Below are 24931 nucleotides of genomic sequence, written 5' to 3' on the forward strand. Positions count from 1 at the left end.
GCCTAGGAAGTGACAAGTGGGGGCAGAATGAGATCCTCTGAGCACAGACTCGTGCTCTCAATCACTCTCCGTGTGGACTCTGCTCTTCCCTCCTCCCACCCTTGAATCAGGCTTATCCTTAGCGTGTTCATCATAGTGTCCCTGCCATGATCCTTAATTGTAGTTATTTTTTACTAAACACCTAAACTTTATTTTTAGTATGTGAGGTTTTATATTTTGTCTTTTTCTTATTAGGTCTTCTCAGCCTTGATTTTAGTGAATCTTTTCCTACATTCCAGAGTTCATTGTGGACTCCCTTCGCAAATCAGTGGTATTTCAGCCAAAGATGATGTGTTGTTCTCCTTAATCATTCTTGTAGCAACTCCTATCCCGTTTATCCATGTATCTATCCATCCTGCCATTCCTTTACCCCTCAAGAAGTTCCAGATATTGATATTGTATTATATTTCAGATGGCATTGTCTAGCTGTACCCATGTCCACACGTCAGACGTCTCCATGAGTCCTGTTTCTAAAAATAATTTAAAGAAGTTTTAGTATTTTTTTCCTCAGCAAGAAGAAAGATTAGAACACTGTAATAAATGTATGTGAACTTGTATTTGTATTTATCTTTCTCTGCTTTCTGTGGCTAGAAAAATACTACTGGACTCCATCATATTTTATCACAGTGAAATAGCTGTACAAAGGAGTACAAAGTATTAGTCAAAATACAGCATCTTACTGCTTTTGAAATGGAATATATTCCAAAGATGTGTGTACTTCCTTTTGAAAGTGGTATCTGTAAGAACTGATGTTGAATTCGAATTTTAAGTTGTTGAATTTTATTTTTTGTGATTTAAAAAAAATTCTAGCACAGCATGTGGCACATAAAGGCAGTCAGTAAAAATTTATTGTATGAATAAATACTGAAAATTGAACAGACAACACTTTCTATCCTAAGATTAATATTAATCTTGAACTAGGCTAATGTTATGATTATTATGCCAACAAATAAATAATGAAAAGATTTGCATATTCATGTTTATATAACATACATTCAGAATTACAGATAATCTGGGCCGGAATAAGGACCTTCTCATGACTCATTGCCTATGATGTTTTCTTCTGCTAATAATAAAACCAAAAAAAAAAATTTTTAAAAGAGAGAGAAAGGTAAACATTTTAGATCTTAGTCCCCAATAATTCCATTCTTTTTCCTCCAAAATAGTTAATTTGCTTCCCTAGCCCTTCTCCCAATGTTATATGCTCTTATAGTACTCTGTTTTTGCATTTGTTACAGTGGAATCAGTTAATTCAGAAATTACTTATTTGCTTCCTATTCTAGACCCTAGCGTCCATGAACGAGACACTCAGTCCTAGCAATGCTGTTTATCCACTCTCCTTGAGACCACTGATGGTTGAATAATGCGAAGGCATTTTAATGGTTTTGTGAAACAGGGAAGTGACAATATTATTTAGGAAGATTGAAATATATTTTGAAATTTTATGACTAGTCATATGTAAATACAGATTTTTTAGGCCTTATTTACTTTGTAAGTTTGAAAATAAGAATGTGATTTTTATAACACTCAAACTTTTGAATTTTTCTCTTTCTTACAGTTTCTCAAGCCAGACCTCCCCCAAATCAGAAGAAAGGTAAGGTTGTGCATATGACCCTGAACTTACTTCCAGAAGTAAATGTGGGCAAGCTCGATTACAGAACCAAGGCTGAGAGTATGCTCAAGCCATTGGATCAAACGTTTGTGCTTGGTATCTATTCTAATTAGTCAGCACTCAAGTCATCCTGATTACTAAGTATTCTGAATATCACTGCTGACTTAAACTATGTTTTAGCTCAAAAGAGTTAAAATGACATTTACAAACAAAAATTTAAGTTTTAATTGGGAAAATAACTCCTTTTAATAACATATTTGCTACCTTTAACATTTTTTCTTTACAGGATCTCGAACACCCATTATCATAATCCCTGCAGCTACCACCTCTTTAATAACCATGCTTAATGCAAAGGACCTTCTACAGGACCTGAAGTAAGTAATTTGTTAAACTTTGTTTCATAGCACATAGAAATGCTGAGAATTAGTAATTCAGTTTTCTTCTTCTGAGAAAAAAAAATTTCAGTTTTAGTACTGTAGGCTTTATAGGTCATTTATATAATTTTTAAAACATATATTCTTTTCTACCTGAATCTTTTAGAAAAAATTATAGTGACGCTGGCTCAACTCTTACTATATTAATTTTTAATATGAATTGTTTTGCTTTGTCTGAAGAGCTTGAAGGGAGTTTCAGATTGTTGTCTTCTCCCCACTTCCAAGTTTCAGTTGAAAAACAGCAAAAGTGGTACGAACTTCTGCTTATTAGACACCCCAGGGGAAGGAGGAAGGACCGTAGGTTTTTAACCTAGACATTAGTAGAAGTTAGTTGAAAGCATGAAAATGAAAGCTGTATCCCACGCTCAAGTTTCCAGGTGCTTAATTTTTTGGATAAAATAACGATGGCAGCTCTTAAAAAGGAAACAAAAATAGCTTTAGCTCCAAAGAGAAGATGGTACTGCTTCTACACAACTTAGACTGAGTGAGAATAAGTAGCAAGATAAGTTCTAATACTTGCTGATTCCGGGTTTTACCAAATGCAGAATTGAATTTTAAGTGCCTGTGACTTAAGTAGCTTTATGAAGACCTATGTAACTGGCACATACAGGCACATCCATATAGTATTTTTTCTTTAGTACTTTTGAGTGAAATTCTCAGTGAACCTTTTCCTGTGGGAAAGAAGGAATTTTTATGTTTCATATTTTTGTGTTTTATTAGGCTTTTATAGTGAAGTTTAGTATTCTGATAGTGATGTGGATTACTCAAGTAATCTACAGTTCTTCAAGTAATCTACGATAGGATAAATATGAAATAGAATTGTTTTTGCCCACCTCTTAGAATAGATTTGGTAATAATATAAAATACTACTTTATAATGAAGATAGTAAATAGTACATAGAAATCACCAACTAAATTTTAGCATCTTTCTTCTTAGCCTTACTACAGAGAAGCCAGTTTAACAGACTACATTCTTTGGATAGAGCATGCCTAATTTTTCTTTTAAGTTTAAAACACTCCCTTCATTGTTTAACACCTCATTGCAGCTGACATCTCCCCTACAGTTTGAGTCAGCTGGAGGCTTTGCTATGTAATTAATGCATAATTGAAACCTCCTCCACACAATTATAGTACTGGCGGTAGCCCATAGTTCATGTTGGCATAGATTCTGTTTGGTTCGTGTAAAGCTAAGGATTCTTCAATTTTCTAGCCCTTCTATAAGTAAATATCAAATATGACTGTTAATTCTTCTCTTTTTTTGTTTCCTTTTCCTTTCCTTTTCCAACTTCTTTTATTTAGGAAAAAGGAAAACTATATTTTTAATCTAGGAAATATCCATAAAATTGTTGTTTTCATAGTAACATAAATCTGGAACTTACTTAGCTCTAGCATCTCATTTGCATTTTATACTAATAAAATTATTTTAGTAAAGATATCCTTGTTTAAACAATAATGACTTTAATCATATCACCCACATTCCTTCATACTTATGGAATATAAAGTGGAATAAATAAATTGCAAATATTGGATGAGTCAATGGATACCAGAATATTTCTCTAAATCACAGATATCCATCCACCATGTAAGTTGTGCAATTCTGGTTGTATTCATTAGAGCACTATAGTTATAAGTATTAAAAACCAACTCAGGTAACTTTATCAAAAAGTAGTTTATTGGTTCAATGTAACTGAGAAGTCCTGGCTTCTGACTCAGTTGAACTCGGTGCTAAATGATGTAATGAGGAGTTGGTCTCTCCATCTCTCAGGGAGGTTCTCCCCTTTCAGGGCCAAAGGTGGCTATCAGAAACTTTAGGTTACTAATCACAGTGGAGAGACAGTGCCCTTTTCCCAATAATTCCAACAAAAATCCTACGATCAAGTCTTACTGGCCTGGCTTCATTAACATGTTTATTTCCAAACCAGTCACTGTGGTCAGTGTTGTTAATTGTTGCTTTAAATCCAAGTGAGGTCCGGTTTACAATTCTGAGATTGTAATTGCCAGGGTGTTGGTTAGGGCTGAGGAGAGGGCAGGAAAATGGGTGGGCAGTGGGTTTATTTCTAGTTTACGTTATACTGAACTTAACCCTCAGAGTCCTAGCTGTATGAAAGAAGGGACTTCTGTTAGATTCTCTACCTTGGGCAGAATATGGGCTTTGTCTCCTCTTCCGAAAGTCTAGTGAGATACAGTAAAAGACAAAGCTCAAGTTCAGTCAGTTTGCCAGTGCCTTCCGTGGATAGAAGTCTACAGTGTTATTCTAACCTTTTTGACTTCCCTTCTTTACTCAGTCTTTGACCCAAGAATTCTTTACTTGCTAGCTAGCCAGAGATGCCTTTAAGATGTTCTTTATACTTTATCCCACTTTGCAAAACTTTCTGACAGTTTCTTTTAAAGTTAAACATACCCTGTGATCCAACAGTTCCACTCATAGGTATTTATATAAGAGAAGTGAAAACATATGCCCACAAAAAGACTTAACACCAGAATGTTTATAGTAGCTTTATTTGTAATAGCTCCAATTTTGGAAACACCCAAATATCCATTACAGAAGAATATATAAACAAATTGTGGCATATTCATACAATAGGATTTTACTCAGCAGTAAAAATGAATGAACTACCAATATGCCACACAGCATGGATGAATATCAGAAACGTTAAACTGAATGAAAGAAGCCAGGCACAGAAGAGTACAGTCCTGTACGATTCCGCTTGTGTGAATTACTAGAACAGGCAGGGCTCATCCACGGTGGTGGGGAGCGGAATTTCCTGGTTGCTATTGGGGGAGGGAGGAAGGGGGTTACTGAAAGGTGCTTGAGGAACTTGTCCGGTTTGTTGCAGATGCTCTGTATCTTGATGGGAGTGGGGGAGGGAGGAAGGGGGTTACTGAAAGGTGCTTGAGGAACTTGTCCGGTTTGTTGCAGATGCTCTGTATCTTGATGGGAGTGGTACTTCAAATGTGGAAGGGGGTGTTTTGTAATGCTCCTGGGTAGACTGAGTCACCTAGCTAGCCACATCAGCTTCACACACACACACACACACACACACACACACACACACACACACACACACACACACACACACACACACACACACACACACACACACACACACACACACACACACACACACACACACACACACACACACACACCCGACTTCTGGCCTAAATGAGCTGAAGTTCTATCTGGCATGCTAAGAAAAGACCCATATCCTTTAAGCATTATGATCTGTACATGCTGAGCAGACTTATTCTTAAAATAATGTGTTTGGTTTGAAACTATCATTATTAAAAAAAATAATTTCAAAATATAATTTCTTTTCTCGTTAAATGATTTCCATGGAATCATTTGACCTTTTCTCATCTTTTTTTTTTTTTTTTAAAGATTTGTCCCATCAGATGAAAAGAAGAAACAAGGCTGCCAACGAGAAAATGAAACTCTCATACAGAGAAGGAAAGACCAGATGCAACCAGGGGGCACTGCAATTAGTGTCACGGTTCCTTACAGAGTAGTAGACCAGCCCCTTAAACTAATGCCGCAAGACTGGTAAGTTAATCTGTATTTTTTACATAGTCATTAATTCTTGTATAATGAACAAGTATCATATTTTATCATGAATACTGACTAGATCCTATCCTTGAAACCTGTGTCAGTGTCCAATTTGGTCCTCAATAATGTTAACATTCTATTAATACCTAAGTAAATATATTTTGGATGTCTAAACTTTATTTTACTTATAAGAAGAAACACAAACTTCTGGAAAACTTAATAAAAATTCTTTCCACTTGTGCATTTATTCTGGATCAGGTTTTAGAACAAAACTTTTATATAGACCGGTGTTGTTTTAGAGGGCCTGTATTTTAGGTTTTTGATTTGGAGAATTCAGATTTTCTGGTAAGAAATGGTAAGTGAAAGCACTGTTTGTTCCTAGGGAACAATATAATGAAAATAATAGCATGATCACCCTGGTTCAGCTCTTTTATTGTATTAAAATGTCCTTTAACAAAATATTAAGCTATTTGTATTATAAAGTGCCTGTAAGTTCAGATACATGAATTATCTTAAATTATTTTATCAATCTAAGCCAGAATAAAAATGGACTCTTGAGTGTGTATCTCTGACATAGAAACTGCAACACACTGACGTGTTAGCTGAAGTTTACCTTCGAGGTACAGTTTGGTCTTCAGGTATTAGAAGTCAATGTTAGTATGTTAAAAATTTACTGAGGTATGAAGGGTTGTATTAGAGTTCTCCCCTAGTACCCAACAGAGATACGTGGAGTGACAGATGAAGTGTAAGATGAGAATTTCAGGTATCAAGTTTAACACTTGCAGGAGGTAGAAAGTTACATCATTTATATGCTTGCAGTTATTTGCAGAAAGTGCTAACACACACAGTGCATGCAGGTGCCACCCCTGTGCTGTCTTACACTGCGTGTGTGTATTAGCTTGGTCCCTGGCCATCAGCGTCATAACCTGGGATGATGTTGTCCTCACCCTTCTTCTTCTCTTCTCTTCTCTGTTACTTGTCCCTTCGGGAATTCACTGGCAGTAGTATCTGTATCTTCCTGCTCCCCTGCTAACCCGTGAGACGCAGTAGGATCGAGGTGACCTCTTCCTAGCAAGTTCTCTTCTGCTTGGCAGGCACCTTGGCCTTCACCTGTTGTGTGGTGCAGGTTACATCGTAAAATTAAGAGACCCTTTAATAGTGTGCTCTGTTACCAAAGATGGTTTTGACATTGTGGAGCATATATCCCATGAAAGGAGGACATTTTTTAATTTAAGATTTAATTTTAGCCTTAGAGATTGTGAGCAGGTTAAGAATTTTAAGCTGTGGTTTTTCACCGTAACTTTGATCTTCGCTGTAGGTCTTTAACTTGAATATAAGGTAACCTTGGCTTAATGTTTTGTTGGATGTGTAGTCTTCATTGAATTCAGTGGTTATCAGAGTACAGTCCGTGGACCTCTGGGCATTCCCAGGACCCTTTTGCGGAGTTGTAAGGTCTAAACTATTTTCATTATAATACTGTTTTGGCTATTCTCATGATTTGTCAGTCCCCACACAGGGCAGTAGCATGACCAGTGCACAAGGTCAGTCATTTATTTCCCTCCCTATCTCCCCGTCTCCTCTGTTCACACTCCCCCTGTCCCTCCCCCTCTCCCTCCTTCTGGCTGATGGACTTTTCTCCAGTATGCCCATGCATTTCTGTTTCCTTATCTGTAAAATAGGCATAATAATAATTTACCTTATTGGACTGTTCTGAAGAGCAAATGTGTTAACATAATGTGTAAAGTTCTCAGACCAGCGCTGACACAGAGTAAATGCTCATAGTAAGTCCTGCTGCTGTGAGCTGTTACTGTGATCTTACGGATTTGTTCCCACCTCTCTAGTTGTGGGCTTAAACTGTTCTGGCAGTTGTACTTACTGTAACTTCTCAATTTAATTAAATATTTTGTAAACTAGTGAAATAGGAGAGCCTAGAAAGAGATTTGTTCTTTTTAGGAAAATGAAGTTGAGAGGTTGAGGAAAACAAGTTGCTTTAGAAAAAACTTAGAGAATTTAAAGTGAGTGAAACAGTTATAAAGCAATTAAAAAACTTAAAAAGTTTAGGTGGTTTCTGTATGCAGATTATTTTCCAAATAATCAGAAGCACTCAAAAATAAGGCCTTGGAGCTTTATAAAATGGTTAGTGAATTATTATAACTTATAATATGTTTAATTAAAGTGAAATATTTAAGATGTGTTTGAATTTTAAGTGATTTTCTTTTAAAAGCAACATTTTCAATTAACAGATAAACTACTGTTTCCTAATGCATTGAGAGAATGAGCCCTTGCTCTAATTTAATAGAAGGAGCAGGATAAAAGGCTAAAAGGATCACATGTGAGGACTGTGCGTGTAAACAGCTGTGCGGGAAGTACAGCACGCATTAATGTGCTGAGTGCTTACCTTATACTGCAAGGTTGTGGCCACATGGTGCTCTGTTTGCCTCACGGCAGTGTTGACAGGAGGCCGTATTGTGAGACTCTTTCTGTAAGGATTACAGCACCCAGGGCTGCCTGAGATGCTCAGTCTCCACTTTCCTCTCCCTCTTTTCTCCTGCAGGGACCGGGTCGTAGCAGTTTTTGTGCAGGGGCCTGCGTGGCAGTTCAAAGGTTGGCCGTGGCTTTTGCCTGATGGATCACCGGTTGACATATTTGCTAAAAGTAAGACTCTTTATTTTTGCTGCTTAACCAGTAGAGAAATGCTCTTGCTTTAGGAGAGTCATCTCTGGCTGTGCATATCTGATGTGTACATCAAAGGATTCCTATTAAGTAACATTATAATGTTAATTTTTAAGCACCTGTGAAATATTTTAAGGCCTTTTTGAGAACATTAATATTTTCTGTGTACTTCTATCTAGAAGTGGATTATTACCTACCCTCCAACATTAATAATTACTTTTTAGGTTTGCTTAAAAAATCGTTAATATTGTTGCATGTCCATACATTTTTATCAAAATTGATAGCCAGTTTTTAAATGTTTTTTTAGCTGAATAGTAATGTGTAGCTATAACTTAAAGTGCCGTTTGACTTTGGCCAGCCTGCCCCATTGTCTGGGATGGTTGTAGCATGACTGACTTCCGTTCATTCCGGTCTCAGCCAAGTGTTCTCTCCTTTAGGGAACCCTTCTCCTACCATCCTGGAAGTAGCCATTACTTCCTCCCAGTTACTCTCATTGTGACACTGTTGCTTGGCATTATCTTATTTTTATATCCATCTTGTAAGTCTTCCCTGGCTGGAGCGCCAGTTCCAGGATGGGAGTAGCCTTGCCTGCCTTGTTCACTCTTGTATTGTGGGCACAGAAGAGCGCACGGCCCGGGGAAGCGTGCAGTAGGCTGCCTGTTAAATGAGTGGATTTCACGTGTCTTAGATGTTTTATTGACTGTGTTTGGTGTGTATTGATGCACCAAGAGTAGATGGATTTAAGCTTGTCTTTTTGCTGGTAGGGATATTCTGATTATTATTTGAGCGCCCATTTAAGCTAGTAACATTAGTAAAATTACTTTTTAAAACGCATTCTCATAAAACAAGTTTGTTTGTTAGAAATAACAACTTTAGTTAATTATGAATGTAGATTGTGCTACTGTGAAATCCAGCTTTTCTTTTTCCTTAAAGCAGTTTTAGTTTTTGTTAGTGGTACCACTATCCTTCCAGACTGGAACTACCCAAACTTGAAAGCTTAATCATTTATTCTCCTACCTTCACTAGTTTTTAAAATGAATTCTAATATTATGATAACTTTTTATGTTATTTCTAAAACCTGAGTAATGCACAGATTTGATAAATAGAAGTCAAAGATGTAGAGAGAATGGGAATTTTAATGAAAGTAAAATGTCAGTGAACACTAATTGTTATGTTTTACCTCTGTGTTTGCCTTGTTGAGTAGTACTGTAATTAAAAAATGACCAGAATGTCTTCAAGATATAAATGCTCTCTAAATTTCATTAAGACCATAGTGTTTTAATTGTTTTGTCCAGATCTTTAAGTCTTCTGAAATTTAGATAGGAACTTAGAGATTTTTTAAAAAAATTATAACTTACGATTTTCTTCCATGAATTAATCTCTTTCTCTTCAACCTTCTTAATTATCAGCATTGGCAATGAAAGTGTTCTCGCCCCTTACGTCTTAAAACAAATGTAACAAAATCCTTTCCTCTTGACCTCACCTTTTCTTCTTGCTCCCTCTCCTTTTCCAGCGAAGCTTTTGAGAGAATTGTCTCCACTCACTTTCGGTTTGACGCTCAATCCACTGTAGTCTTGCTCTCCCACTAAACTGCTCCCACCAGACTCACCAGTGACCCAAATGTTGGATACTTCTGATCTCCTTATCAGAACTGTAGTCTCTGGACACATTTCCTCCTCCTTTAAATGTTCTTTTCCAAGAACTTGTTACGTTTTCTCAGACTCTCTGGCTGCTCTTTCTCTGGCTTTTAACTGCATGTTTGTGTCCCCATTTCTCTTCTCCTTTAATTACAAAAAATCTCTCAGGGAGATCGGATAGCTCGCAGTTACTGCCACCTATATCCTCTTATTCTACACGTTACGTCTCTAGCTTGATGTTCTGGGTCTGGCTGTCTCGCTGGTACCAGGTATTTCCTCCAGGAGGTGCTGTTGGTGCCTCGGATTCAGCCTGTTCCAACGGGTCTGTTATCCTCTCTCCATCATCCCTGGACTGTTTCTTTTCCTTAGTTAGTTGTTTTGGTTTTTTTTAGCAATTTGCTTAAGCCAGAAATATGTTTTCTCTCACCTTTTAGTTGGTCTTCTTGCCTCTTCCAGCTTCCCACCTTTTCCTCACAACACACATAGAAAATGATAAAAACCTATCTAGCAAAAGGGGGGAACTGGGGGTACTTAGTAAAAAATTTTATTTTCTTCATATTGCATAATAATAACATTCAAAGGTTTAGAGAAGATCTTAAGATACTGAATTGTATAAAATTGCCAAATAAAATCTTTTCAAAATTAAGAGAAATTTTAGCTTGTGACTGGATACAGCGTTTTAAAAGTACTGTTGTTTATGCTTGAAATTTGTTTTTCAGGAGTTTTAACTGATGATGGCTTAGTTATCGTTGAGGGAGTTTTTTATTTACTAACCTTCTGTGTCATGTTGTCCTCTGGTGTCTGGCGTGCCATCACTCCTCCACCGGCTGTTATTCAAGAGCACCTTTTCTATTTCTTTTGCTTCTTTGTTCCTGCAAAAAGTGTTGACAACATTCATGTAGTTTGGAAAAAATGAACAGTTATGAATTGTGTGAAGTTCTGTACTTCAGTATTCATTGTGCCCCCAGTTAACTGACTTCTTATAAAAGATCTTTGTTTCTTTTATTTTTGCGGAGGCTTAAAAACGCTAAGTCTTTTTCTGAGGAAGAAAGATGTTTTATGGAAACATCTTTGTGAAAGTTTGCCTGCCACCATTGCTTCATGCTAATAAAATATTTTGTGTGAAGAGAGAAACCTTATGTTTCCTCATTTGTGACTTAAACTTTTTGGATTCTGATATCTCGGTTTTATGTTAAAAAGTTGTATATTCTGTTAGAAAAATAAATACTATAGAAACTAAGTCTATTGAAATTAGTAAGGAGGACTCTAGGCCTTTATGGCTTTAGGTAAATCATTTTAAAATAACTCATGTATTTATAAGAATGATTTAAAGAAAATCATACTGAGAAAATTAGAAAAGAGAAACATAGTAAGCAGAAAAGAACATTGAAATTTTGACTTCATTTAATTTAAAGGAACTTAAAAAAATTTTTTACATATAAATAATAAATATTTTGAAGGTGGTTTTCTGAATCCGTAACTTATAGCCCCTTTAATGAATTGGTTTAAATTCATTAATTTGGATTAAATTCAAAATGAATAACATGTTCAATAAGGAGACCTTTATTTATAAAAGGAAATGATTTAGAAATGATGTTTTTGTTTTGTTTAATTTTTTTTTAGTGGGGGGAGGTAATTAGGGTTATTTATTTATCTATTTTAATGGAGGTGCTGGGGATTGAACCCAGGACCTTGTGCATGCTAAGCATGCCATCTACCACTAAGCCATACCCTCCCACCTAAAAATAATGTTTATGTGTTTTTTGAGGGGCACAAATGGTTTATTTTGGATTTCTATCAATAATTAGGCCTTGATTAATTGTTAACATCAAAAGCCAGTAAGCCAGCAAGCAGTATGGAACAGGTAGTCTATAAAGTAGCTCTTTAAAAAAATTAAGAGTCATTTTCTCTTTAGAAACACCTAATATTGGATGATAATGGTGATAGTAATAATCATATTTTATATATTAAAAAAAGTAAAAAGTTGAAAGAAAAGGTAAACATCTTCCATATGCATGTGTAAAACTAATGCTCCATTGATGATAAACTGATTGCAGATACAATAATAAACTAGTGAGGATGGTCCAACTGGATGATCAGGGAGAAAGACTGAGAATCTGTATTTTATGTTCACCTGTTAACACTTTGCAGCACACACACCAGTTGGGAAGCTTTGCCCTAGAGTCTTTTATCTGTCCCACACCCAGAGATACTTTGAAATGCTTTGAAAATGAAAATCAGATAATTTTCACTTTCTTGTTCTAAACTATCTAGTGGTTTACTATCACATTTGGAATAAAATTCAGATTTTTTTTTTACCATAGCTGAAAAGCTTCTACTTACAGGATGTTGCCTACAAGAAAGTCGTTTTTGTTTGTGGGCGTCCCAAGCTTACTTCCCTTCCATCTCAGGGCTTTTGTATCAGCTCTTCCCTCTGCCTGAAATCCTCTTCTAGATCTTTGCTAAACTCTTTTTAGATCAGTAAATAGCTGCTTCCTGTAACCTTCTCCAGAGACCCTTCAGTTTTTCTTTTTTCCTTTTCATCATTTCTTACCAAGTCCCATTAGTTCTCATTCCCTCATTATCTCTTCAGTCCATCTTGTCATATGTGTATCTTCTCCGCAGTTGAGCAAAACTCTCTTTCTCCTATAGATTACTCTATTGTATCATTAGCCTCTGCTGAACACTTGGCAGTGATTGTCCACGTCTCTTAGATAAACGTCCAGACTCTTTAATGTGGCCTACAAGGCCAGTGTTGCTCTGAACCTCCATGGTCTTACCTCTTAGCCTGTCCCCATGTTACTTTGCATGATGCAATTTCATTGAATTTCTTTAGTTGCGAGACTAAGCCATTCTTACTCCACTCTACCTATCCAGGCCTTTTCTGAATTCCATGATCTGGGGAAGGCACTTTCTTGTGTTTCTGTTTACCACCTTTATCATATTGAATGTGACTAGTTTTTTTCTTACCGTTCTCCTACACTGGATCATATGCATTTTATCTTACCTTATTATTCTTCATTTCAAAAAATGCAATACTTTTTTGTTGAATGTTTTTGAGGATAACACGGTGCTTAGCATCTGTTTCAGAGATTACTTTATAATACAGCTTCTGTTGGTGGAAGAAATATTGACTTTTTTTTCCTTTGGTTAATGTCTGTGTTGGCTATTTTTATTCTTTTATAAAATATTTTTATAATTTTGATTACAGTTTGAATATAAAAGATTATTTCTCCCCCATATAGTTAAAGCCTTCCATCTCAAATATGATGAAGTTCGTCTAGATCCAAATGTTCAGAAATGGGATGTAACAGTATTAGAACTCAGCTATCACAAACGTCATCTGGATAGACCAGTTTTCTTACGATTCTGGGAAACGTTGGATAGGTAATTTTGATCCTAAAATGTACTTACTTCTGCCTTATTGTAGTAATTTTTCTCTTCAGTTAGATTTTAGTTTCCTTAAAGTTGTGAACCATTTCACCCTTTGGAACATTGCCTCATTTGATGTTGATCTACAGTAGATAATTAACAAATACCTTTATTACACTGACTTCAGAAACAGAGAAAGGGCTTATAAGCTTAGTAGAAAGAACACTAAATCTGAGTTGGAAGACCTAGATTTTAGTCTTGATTTTGTGATCCGGCTCAGATGAGCTGTGTGACTTTGCTGAACCTTGTTCTCTGTCCAGGTAACTTGGGTTACATGATCCCTTTGTTTTTTTGCCAGCACCGAAAGGTCTCTGACTCTGGAGCTGAGTTATGGGTAGCTGGTAGCTAATGGAAGGAATTCAGTTTTTGAATTTATCTTAATTACTAGTATAAATTGAGTTCTTAAAGCCCTTTACAATAATACCACTTTTGTAACTGGAAATAGAAGAACAGCGTATAATCACAATACCGCTGCATCTACTGGTCTCGTTTGAGGTGCTCTTTAAAATCTGTAACTTTTTTGATCTCTCACTGAACATTATGGGTAAGGTGATTGAGGTAACCCAGATCTGATTATTGATGGTATATTAAAAGGAAACATTTATTATTCTAGCCAGAAGCTCTTAGATTATAGAATTTAATAAGAGGAATGTTTTTCCCATTTTACTTCAGAAATCCTTATATTCCCAAAGGTTACAGTATCCGTTTTTTAGAAAGCAAAAAATCCTGTTCCACTGTTGTTTTTAAGTTTTAAAAGATGTCAGTATTTTTACATGTAATATGCTAAAAATTCTAGAATTTCTATAATCACTCTAACCTATTATAATATTATTTTTCAGGTACATGGTAAAGCACAAATCCCACTTGAGATTCTGAATTTCTTGATTTCTCCCTTTCCTGGAAATCTGGATTAAGAAGCATGGATATACCTTGATCTAAAGATAGACTCAAGCTTTATGAATTTATCAAGAACTTACAAATGAAGAAGGTCACAGATCGATCTTTTATAAAACCTTATTTGATGATTTATGCTTCAAAGGGATGATGCCCATCATCCATATAAGCAAAACTTTTTGGCTTACAACTATTTTTTTAATATTAGCCTTCTAGTCTGTAATGGAAATTGTATATTTTGATAGAAGTTTTTTCTCCATTGGTTAAATTAGCATTACTTAAAAATTTGTTTCTTTAGAAAATAAATGCAGGTTACAAATGTGTGTATATTTAGAGGTTATAAGGCTCTCTAAGCCATCTTGCTTCTGATTTTTCATTGCTCTAGAATTCCTTTTATTGAAAATACTATGTTATAAATGATATCAAATTTTAGTCTCTAGAACTTCCAAAACCAAGCAAAGGGATGTGACTATTTTGAAAGATTCAAAACGTCAACCTGTATGTATACTATAGCTATACTTTCTCTTTATTTAAAAAGGAATAATGAAAAATCAAGAACAATGCTTCAGCTTTGGTTGAACTGTTCAGCTTACTTCCTTACTTACAATGAATACATTTAATGAATGTACATTCTTCTCATTGACTTTGGTAATTTTAAAACTTAGAATGATATATTTCTATCTGTGATATCTTTCCACTTGAAAAATCTCAAAACACAGATTAAAAACCTAATAGGCTATAGTACTTTTTATTTTGGGAGCCAGAGTATGATTTGGGGGAAAGAAATGTATTAGTCTTACTGCAGTGTAACTTTAACTTCTTTATCTTTTCTCATAAGTCCACCCTTGATTCTTATTTTATATGGTATAGGATTTTGAGTCTTCTCTTTCTAGGCATGTTCTTATCTTCCATTATCCTTAAATATTGATAAACTCTCCCAGACACCAAAGAACACATTTGCTTAATTAAGTGTCTGAACAGAAACAAGATAAAAACACTGGTATTTTTATGTGTGTATTCAATATCGTATAAAATATAAAACCTATATTTTAACTTAGTAAAATATTTTCCTACTTCTGTACTCAAGACAGAGGGTTGCACCCAAGGTACAATGAATGAGCGTTTTTCTTGAGTCTTGATTCCACCTTTTATTCTTAAGAGCAACTTGGAACCTTTAGTCCCCTAAAGAGTTTTTGCTATTAGAATTGTTGCTGATCATTCATCTTACGTCATTTCCCCCACAGTGATCTCTCTTAGGTTAACATATTTTTGGTAAACATTTAGCTGCTTCTTATGTTAAGCTGATATTTCCTAGCCTCATTTTGAAATTTAATGCTATCATAAAAATGAGAAGCACTTATTATTTATTTTTTAAGTAACCGCAAAAGTCCATGCCAATAATGAACAGAAAAAGTATTTATTCATAATGGAATTCACTAGGTTCTTCAGGAAAAAAGCAGTCAGCATTTTAAATGATTAGATTTTAGGAAATTTGTAAGGTTTGAACAGATTCTGCCCCCCTCTTTCTTCCCTTTGCTGCACCCTCTCGAAAATAAAAGAAAACTCAAATTTGTTCACATTGGAATTTCTCAGCATATAAATCTGTTTTCAAAGTAAATTATGTATTGTATAGACTTCCTCCACGATGAAATGGTCAAGGAGAAGGATCCGTAATGTTTTAATGTAAGGTTACTTGTTAAGACTACTACAAGTGGACATGAACTACCTTTCTATAAAGATTTTTAGTATTTATACTTATGTATTAAATTTACTTTTACAGAATGTGGTTAAAATTGGGAACATCTACTTTAACAGGGTTTATTTTTCTATCTTGAATTTGCCTTACGTGTATTCAAAGGCTCTGGAAATAACATTAGGAAAAGTGCAGATATGCTGTTTCATGTATTTTAAAATCAGACCCATGGTATGTACTTAATTTCTTTGTCTTTTTTTCTTTTCCAAGTTCATTCCCTTCTTTAGGTCCATGTAATTCATTTTATAGCCATTAATTCTAAGGGAAAAATAAAACACTTTCAGACAATCACTCTTCATTCCCCCATGACTCCAAGTCCTGTATCATCACCTGGCACAGTGCCTTGCACATAATAGGCATTCAGTAAATATTTATGTTCATGAATCATAGATTTTCAGTGTAACTGATTTATTACAAAAAAGTACTCTTTGACTTTACTTGGTCTTGGAGTTTAAAAATACAGAATTATAGGGAATGAAGAGTCCAATGCAGATATTTTAATGGAAATCAAGTAGATATTAATAAACTTAACTTACCCATAAGTAACTGGAGACACCTTTGTCTTGCCCCACCGGTAAAAGAAAGCTCCCTTTTTTTTTATTCATTGGACACCTTGCTGAGTCAGGGAACAGTGAGATGCTTGTGGTTTTCAGTCAGCAGCTCTCCACCCTAACTGTACATTACACTCATCTGGGGACCTTTAAAAAATTCTGTTGCCTGAATCCTGTTTCTCATTTAATTTGTCTGGGATGAGACCTGTTCATCAGTATTTTTTAAAAAGTTCTTCAGGTAATTTTATATTCAGAAAAGATTGAGACTCACTGGTTAAATTTGTTATGAAAACAATACCAGTATTAAATGTTGTGTCATCTTCTCTCTCTCTCTCTCTTTTTTTTTTTTTGTGGCCACCTTTTTGCACTAGACCATCCCCATTATCGGTGGTATTGGCCTATAGTTCCACATGACAAATTCAAGTCTTATTTATTTAATATAGGAATATTTTGTTGTTTAATATTTAAACAATGTTTAATATATTTCATTATAAACTAGTATTATGGTTTATGATTTGTTTCCCATGTGTCCATATCCTTTACTAACTTTTTTGTTTTAACAGCAGCATGACAACAGTCCATACAGAAATAACTAATTCATAATGAGGAAGATTTCATAGCTAATTTTTAAGGTAGAAGGAGGTAGAGTATTAATTTCTTATCTGCCATGCAGAATTAGATGAGTAGAGTTTGCTTATGAACAGAAAGAGGCATACTTTTTAATTGGTCTACACAGAAAAAGTAAATTATTCATTTAAATAAAATTCATTATCTAATAAACATTGAAGGAAATATTTTTCCGAAATAAAAAATTTTGTGACTCTTAATGAAATTAAAGTGATGACATTGTTCTTTTTTGGAGGGTGGGGAAGGGGTATTTAGTTGCCATATTTCTTACTATATAACAATTCCATTTTATTGGTGTCAGAGTAAACAGTAATGGTTAAAACTAACAGTAATGCTGATGTAGAATTTACATATGTGGCCAGAAATAAAGCGCCACTTCGCTGTATAGCTCTTACCTGAGTCTCTGTTGTCGAACTAATTAGTTTATAAAATTCTTTGAGACAGCCAACGGTATATTTTATAATATTACAAATACAAGAATTACAAAAGCTGGTCAATATTAAGACATGAAAAATAAATCCAATTGCATTAGCCTTAATACTACTTGACTGAGTTTTTATTACTCACTTCGATTTGATATTCAACTGATTACTCTAACCATAGTATATTAACTTTAGAAATAAAAAGGGGAGAAATAACTGAATTTGACTTAAATTAAGAATTGGATTAGAAATTCTGAAGTGCTACGTCCATGTGTTCTGGCCTGTTCATTGCCACTTTTGGGTATCTGTTGACCCCGGCATGGTTTCTATATTAACATGTTGGAATAATAACTAAGAAAAAGTTAAAAATACATAATAGATGTATAAAGAATTCTATTCAGTAAATGCATATTAGGTAATAATACTTTCAGGTTGTTGATCTGTTTGGGTTTTATGTATTATTTTAGGTAGTATTTATATAAGTATTTTGGGAGTTAAAAATGTGTGCCATTTAAATGAGTAAAGCCAATGAAATAAAACTAGTTTTATGCCAAAATTCGAAAAGAGGGGTGATACTGTGTTAAAGTTAAGTAAATGGTCACTGAGAATTCTGTTTGCCATTGAATTTCATTTTTACCCACTTTAAATTTACTAAAAGCTTATTCAACCTCTAAGTTTGATTATAGTGCTTAATATTTAGTAATGCTTTTCATGTACATGGTGCAGGCACTATAAATGATTGTTTAGCCATCAATTTTATTATTTCTCAAGCAAAGTGGTTCTTGAATAGAGTTTAAATTTGGGCCATATAACCTGATAAAATGTTCTACTCATTCTGATTTAATTTCAGTGGATTTTTAAATTTTAGCTTTAATTGTGAATAAAACATTTGTAGTACTTTAAGTCTTGGGAACATTTCCACGCCTACCCTTATAATCCTCACACTCTCCCAACCAGAAAAAAATCACATTCAACCAAGAAGACAAACTGTGTTGTGTAGGATGTAGAGGATGAAAGTCTGCATAAAGCGACTCCTGAGATTTTGAGGCATAGTGTTCCTCTGTTTGGCGAATAAACACAATGTAAGTTTTCACTTTGAAAACTACTGAGTTAAGTACATTTACAGTCACCTTTTTGGTTAATAAGTTAAATAACATAGAGAATCATAGTTCTTCATAAAGATAACAAGCTCCATGCCCGGCTGAGCTTATGGCTTGGCTGTGATCACATTTCCTGTGTCCTCACTGTAATGGAATTAAAAGTGTCCTGGTAATTTACATTATCTTTACAGTTTGAGCATCCTGGTTTTAACATTTGATAGTTTCAAAACAAACTGAACTCCCACGTAGTCATTAGCAGCAGCATCGTATTGGTGGTGCCAGTAATAATGTGTGAATCTTCTGCAGCAAAATTTCTTTAATGAGTTTAATGGGCCATATTCAAACTTAATTTCCATTCACTTCATAAGTGCCCACTAAATATGTGTTTTATTTTGCTCTGTCTTCCTTTGATCATCTGCTCTTGGGTGAGCTTTCGCATAACTAAAGTAGATATGGCATGCGCTGTAAATGCTATTAGAAAGTTTTTAGACTCAGGTGCTAGTATATAAATAACAGCGCATTGCCAAATAAGCTTTTTCCCCCTCTCATTTTCTAAAATACTTTCCTCTTATATTTAATGGTGTAATGATCAGCATTTATGGTTGAGTTAGAAGACTTCCTCTCAGTTTTCTTAAGTGACCATAAAAAGCATTAAAAGTTCTGGAGGAGGCCACGTTGTTGAGTCTGTCTCATAATTATTTGCAGATCCTTTGGCATAGAATTATTTATCCTCATCTAGAGAATATGGATTTATATCACATAACTGATAACAAGTAGGGCTGAGGCCATATGAAATGACATCAGAGAGATTCTGTTGATCACATTTGGGTATTTTATTGGGCTAGGTTTCATTTGCCAAAAAAATCCAAATGAAAACTCACTTGGTTATACAGCATTCACTGTAGACTCACAGGAGAACTGTTCTCATGAAGTTACAGTGTTAAAGATGTAGATGTGGTAATGGCATCTTATTTTTTTTTTTAATTTGTTAGCTAGTACGAACATGTTTTCTTTAAAATGGAGTAGGTTGAAGGTTTATCAAGTCTGTGTGTAATGGTCAAATGAGCTTGTGCGTGGCTCTTTCAGTTATTTTAGCACAGTTGGGCATCACTAATGTTTATAGTGGTTTTGACTGTAAAATTGCTTTAAAGACTTTGTATTCTTAGTTCTGCATTTTTATTCCATAATGCACCGAGTACAAAAAGGAAGTGTAAGACTTACTGATGATCCTTAATACACTGAGAAGCATTACTGTAGTTTAAAGCAAGTTGATGTAGGAATTTGAGAAAAAAGTTAACATGGGAACTCCAACTCAATGGGAAAATATAGTAGGATTTGGGCAGTGACATACCCTTTTAGGATCTGGGGCATAAATGTAAGTGAAACCAGGCAAACCTGTGGTGTGGTACTTTTCTCTGGCAGCATTTAGCTGCAGGTGTAGAGAAAGCAGATAGATAATGTTAACTTTTGGTGGAAGTATGAGCAGGCCCCAGGAGCTGAAGGTATTCACAGGGTGATGATTATAGCAGCAGAACATGGACTCTAAGCCCTTCAAGAAATAAATGGTGGGAAGGAGGTGGCGGGTTGTGCGAAAGAGGTGCTGACCATAAACTGAAAGCTTCAGTGAAGTGAGGCTAAAAGCTTTTCACCAGAAGGTCAGAGGATGGGCCGTGTGGAGTCAGGGTTTCAGAGGTGAGGAGATACTGATGAGAAAAAGTCAAGACCTTGGAAGTGGCTGAGATGGGAGGAGAAAGATTGTTGAGGTAAGTCAGGGATCTGTGAGGCCATGGTTATTGATGTGAGTGTTGAAATAACTGAGAATGACAAGAATAGTGTGACAGGGAAGACGGCCACAGGCAAGTGGCCCCAGGCTGATGGCAACGAGAAGGTGGTAAGCAGTCAGCAGAGGTTTCAGGATGCACTCCAGGCAGAACCTGTTATACCAAGAGGTGAGTGAACGTGCATTTAGATATTTTAAGTTTTTTTTAAAAGGTATAGATCAATGTCCTTCAACATGCTTTTAAGGAAATGCACGTATTGGTCCCATTAGCACAGAGGACTCTTCCCACCGCCTTCCTGCCTTCTGGGTCCTGTCTGCCCTGTTTGCTCCAGAGGGAGGCTAGTTCTCGTACTCCTGCCTCTTCTGCAGCCGGTGATGCAGAGGATGGTTAAGACTGTGGGAAGACCTGAGCCGGGCTCTCACAAGTGCCCTCGCTGCGGTCCCTCCCCGCGGTGGCCTGCGCATCTCACCGCTAAGGGAGAGCAGCGTCGCTCCCCAGCCGCGTGCAGGGTGCTGGGAAAGGCACCTCTGGGATCCCGGTGGTAGGAAGGGGTTTTTCATTGATTTTTCTATGGGAGCCTCTTATTTCCTCCGTCTGCTTTGTTGTGAAATTTCGGTGGGAATTCTTACAATGTTGTCAGCTTTCTTTTCCTACAATGAGGTGGGTTAGTTGCTGTCAGCTGAGGGAGGCTGGAGAGGGATTCGAGGAGGTGAGCTGCCCAACTGGAAAATGCCGTGAGGAGCCGACATGGAGCAAAAGAGCACTTTACTGCACTATGAGTGCGTGGCGCGCGCTCAGGTGTACCGCGTGCCCGCTTAGTATGCCAGTGGCGCATGCGTATTGTTCATAATGCTGCCGCATGCTACTAGCGCATGCGTACAGTTACTTCTTACCTTGTACTCATCCAAGTTATTGTGAACGTTGACCTGGGTCTCACGACCTACTCACTTAAGACTGCGGACAGTTGCTATTTTGAGCCTAGTCTAAGTCTTTCCTGGATCTGTTTCCTTCCTTGGTTTCCTTGTTAGCATGAGGTTGTGCAGCTTTTCTTGAGTTTATTGCGAATTATTCCTCCTCCCTCCCTGTCCCCCCAGTTCTTTAGTGGTTAGGTCGATGCAGCTGTGACGCGGATTGAGTATCTTCACCCGGAAGTGACCCTACCTACTCTTGGCAGAGGAGACGGCGCCCCGGACTTCCCGGCGCTGGGTCTCACCCACAGGTGTGTGTGTAACTAAGCTTTCCTTCCTTCCTCCTCTCACCATGGCTTACCTGCCCGCCGCCCACCGGGAACCTGTCCCTTCGGTGTGTGTCCCGGGGCCGGCCCGCTGTCGTGAGTTTTGCACTCTTACCGCTGACTCTCAGGCTCTGTCTCCATCCTGCCACCTGGTGCTTGCCCCGGTCCACCCACGTTTAAGCTGGTTGCGCCTTTCTTCTTTCTTACGCATACCCGGGTTCTAGGCACACGGCCAGGCTGTGTGAGAGCCACGCCGTCCAAGCCCCCCGGACCCAGAGGCGAAGACGTGCAGCCCGTGCGCGCGGGGCCGGGAGAACTTGCTCTGAGTCTCGCCAGGCTGCGCACGGTGGGCTCAGCTCCTCAGAGGAAATGAGGTGGAGGAGATCTTCCTCCAGTCTGTGGCGGGGACTGGCAACTTGATGGTTAATCCTCATCCGCCCACGGAAGCCCAGGTGACTGGCTTTGACTGACTGTGGCTTTACTGGCACTCGGAGAATCCCACAGGCTGACTTGTGCCAAAGAGGGAGTGAGTTGACAAAGGAAAGCAGTCTAAAGAAAACAGTAGCCAGTATCTAGAGGCAGAGAAAGAACATTCAGAAACAGGTGGTGGTAATAAAGGAATTGCTGGAGATCAGCAACAACTTGAATTTTGAAAAAGCACCTGAAGAAATTCAGTCAGTATAAAGTCAACTTTCCAGGAATTAAAAGCTCAACACATTGAAATGTGGTAGAAGAGAGGGAAATGGCCGCTCTTGAGGACCAGATCAGTGGCCTGGAATATGTATAGCAGTCGTTATTCAGCTTCAGAAAAGCAAAACCCAAAGCTACGGAGATTGTAGCAAAAATGAAAACACCCTGAAGACAAGTTTAAAACGTTTCACGTGAAGAACCGTAAGGAAAAAAAGGAAACGGACTCAGGAAGGCACAATCACTAAATAGTAGAGGAACATTGCACTAGTTTGAAAGGGCTCTCACTGCGCAGGTTCCAGGCAACCTCAGGGTGGAAAAGAGACCCTTGGCAGACATTTCACTCAAATATTTACTGTCCACTTCGTGTCAGGGACAAGCACTGTTTTAGCCTCAGGGTACAGGCTGAAGGAAGCACTGGGTGGGCCGTGCCCTCACGGGGTGGGAAGACACAGACAATGAGTTAGTGAATCAGTATGTCGAGGTGTAAGTGATAGAGAAAACAAATGAAGCAAAGCAGAGTGACTAGGCCGTGTCGGGACAAGGCGGAGGCAGGATTTGTTAGTCTGTATGCGTGGTCAGAGACATCTCAGGTAAGGTGACATTGGAGCAGCAGTGTGAAGGAAGCGAGGGGGCCAGCCTTGCTACCACCCTCTGCGGAGAAAGCGTTCCGGACAGGGAACAGGAAGTTAAAACCCCCAGGTAGGGTCGTCCGCGCTCTTTCAGAGACTGGCAAGGAGGCCCCTGGCTGGATGTGCGGTCACGTGGCCGCTGCAAACAAGATGTCGTCGGGCCCTGTGGACGTTGTAAGGCCTTTGGCAACAAGTTGGTTTGTTTGCCTGAGTGACTGAAAGGACGGAGTTTCTGCCTTACTGTGATAGGGAAGACTGTGTAAGGACCAGACTGGGGATGGTTGAAGCCGAGGGAGTCAGGAGCTTAATTGGGAGTCTTGAGTTTGACATGCTTGTTAGACATGCTGCAGGAGATACTCAGATTCTGGAATTTCAGGGTAAAGAGAGGAATTTTCAAAGGAAAAAGGCGGTGGGGGAGGGGGGTGGAAAATCACAACTCCAGGCTTCAGAGAACGGCTGCAGCTAAGAGTCCCCTTCCCCGGTGGGGTCGTCTCTCCTGAGGACATGCAGGGACCCAGGGAACGTATCTCCCCCGCGACCCGCATCGAGGAAAATGCACCGAGAACCTTAGGCAACAGCTCAGAGCAACGCCCTGTGTTCTGTGGTCGAGCGGGAACTTGCGAAAGCGCCCCTCTGTGGGAAAGACGTACCACGTGGAGAACGCCCATCAGTAGCCACAAGTACCGAGCTGCCTCAGCAAACCCTGCCGGGGGGCTGAGCCTGGAGTGAAGGGGGACAAGCCTTGTAGGTGTCCCCTCCCTGGTGAGGAAAGCGACTTCGTGGAAGAGCAGCACTTCTCCTTGCAGCTAATCAGAAGTTACACGTTTTTGACAAATAGCTTTCTACAACCTACTGAAGCACTTTGAAATATTTAAAAAAAAAACCCTCCTTTTTATAATACATCAAGAAATTATTTCCAAGGCATTAAATTGTGAGAATGTGACAGTTTGGATAGGTATTAATTATACTTATGTTTCAACCACAAAAGCACAAAACAAAAATTTCCAATGACCACTTTCAAAATGTTTTTTCCATAGCATACATTTTTCCCAACAGTAATTACTTTTTCACTCATTCACAGACTTCTGATCATCTGATTTCCTAATAATTTTTAGCCTTGCAATTTGGCAAAAAGCTGATTTAGGTTTAGGAGAAAGGTCAGCTCTGTCATTTTCTTGTTCGCACGTGCTTCTGTCATTACTGTTAGTTTTAATCCATGGATGTGTGTTTTTCTCAGAGATCTTTTTATGCCACTTTTCCATTTTATAAAGTGACTTAAAAAAAGGACATAAATGAACTTACCTACAAAACAGAAACAGACTCACAGACATAGAGAACAAACTTATGTCTATCAGGGAGTAAAGCTGGTGGGAAGGGATAAATTGGGAATTTGAAAATTGCACCTCTGGGGGAGTGATGGAAATGTTAGCTATCTTGACTGTGGTAGTGGCTTCATAGGTATATACATCTATCAAAATTCATCAAATTATACATTTCAAATATGTGTAGTTTACTGGACAGGAAACATACAATAAAGATGTTAAAAAAAAATCTGCCAGGAATCCAAGGTAGCCAGCCATATTGGTCATTTGTTTCTTCAGCAGTGGAGGGGGCTGGGGTCCTCTGAAGGGCAGACCTCTGGGAGACCAGCTGCTGCTGCTGCAGGGCGGATACTGGTGGCAGTTCCTAGCTGCCTCTATGCAACTCAGCCTTGTTGATCTCTGGGGGTGTCCTTTGTGCAGTGCCCTGAAGGGCTGGGAATGCTGGTCTCTCACCCCACTCTCCTTTTCCTTACAAGGAGCACCCTTTTGAGCTGGGGGAGTTCCCTCTGCATCAGCCATGCCCGCCTGGTGGATGGGATGATACAGGCAAAATGA

At 37.7% G+C, this 24931-nt stretch overlaps 1 protein-coding gene and 1 long non-coding RNA gene across 3 annotated transcripts in view; one reads left to right on the forward strand and one right to left on the reverse strand.

The window, feature by feature from the left end:
• CDC73 (cell division cycle 73) overlaps positions 1-17736 on the forward strand; it is an 81978-nt gene extending 64242 nt beyond the window's left edge. Inside the window, exons 12-17 of one of the 2 annotated variants that reach the window (XM_006203633.4) lie at positions 1598-1633; positions 1938-2025; positions 5467-5628; positions 8186-8286; positions 13187-13328; positions 14213-17736. In XM_006203633.4, coding sequence (XP_006203695.1) covers positions 1598-1633; positions 1938-2025; positions 5467-5628; positions 8186-8286; positions 13187-13328; positions 14213-14249 — 566 coding nt within the window. In that variant the 3' untranslated portion in view covers positions 14250-17736. The remainder of the gene's footprint in view (positions 1-1597; positions 1634-1937; positions 2026-5466; positions 5629-8185; positions 8287-13186; positions 13329-14212) is intronic. The other variant, XM_072948746.1, reaches the window with a different exon arrangement.
• Positions 10715-21935, reverse strand: LOC140688793 (uncharacterized). The gene is made up of 2 exons (XR_012063616.1): positions 21851-21935; positions 10715-10813 (listed from the first exon to the last, which is right to left on the reverse strand). It is a non-coding gene; the product is annotated as an uncharacterized lncRNA (long non-coding RNA).
• Between the last annotated feature and the right edge of the window lie 2996 nt (positions 21936-24931).

This window comes from Vicugna pacos, chromosome 23 (assembly GCF_048564905.1).
Source record: "Vicugna pacos chromosome 23, VicPac4, whole genome shotgun sequence".
NCBI lineage: Eukaryota > Metazoa > Chordata > Mammalia > Artiodactyla > Camelidae > Vicugna > Vicugna pacos.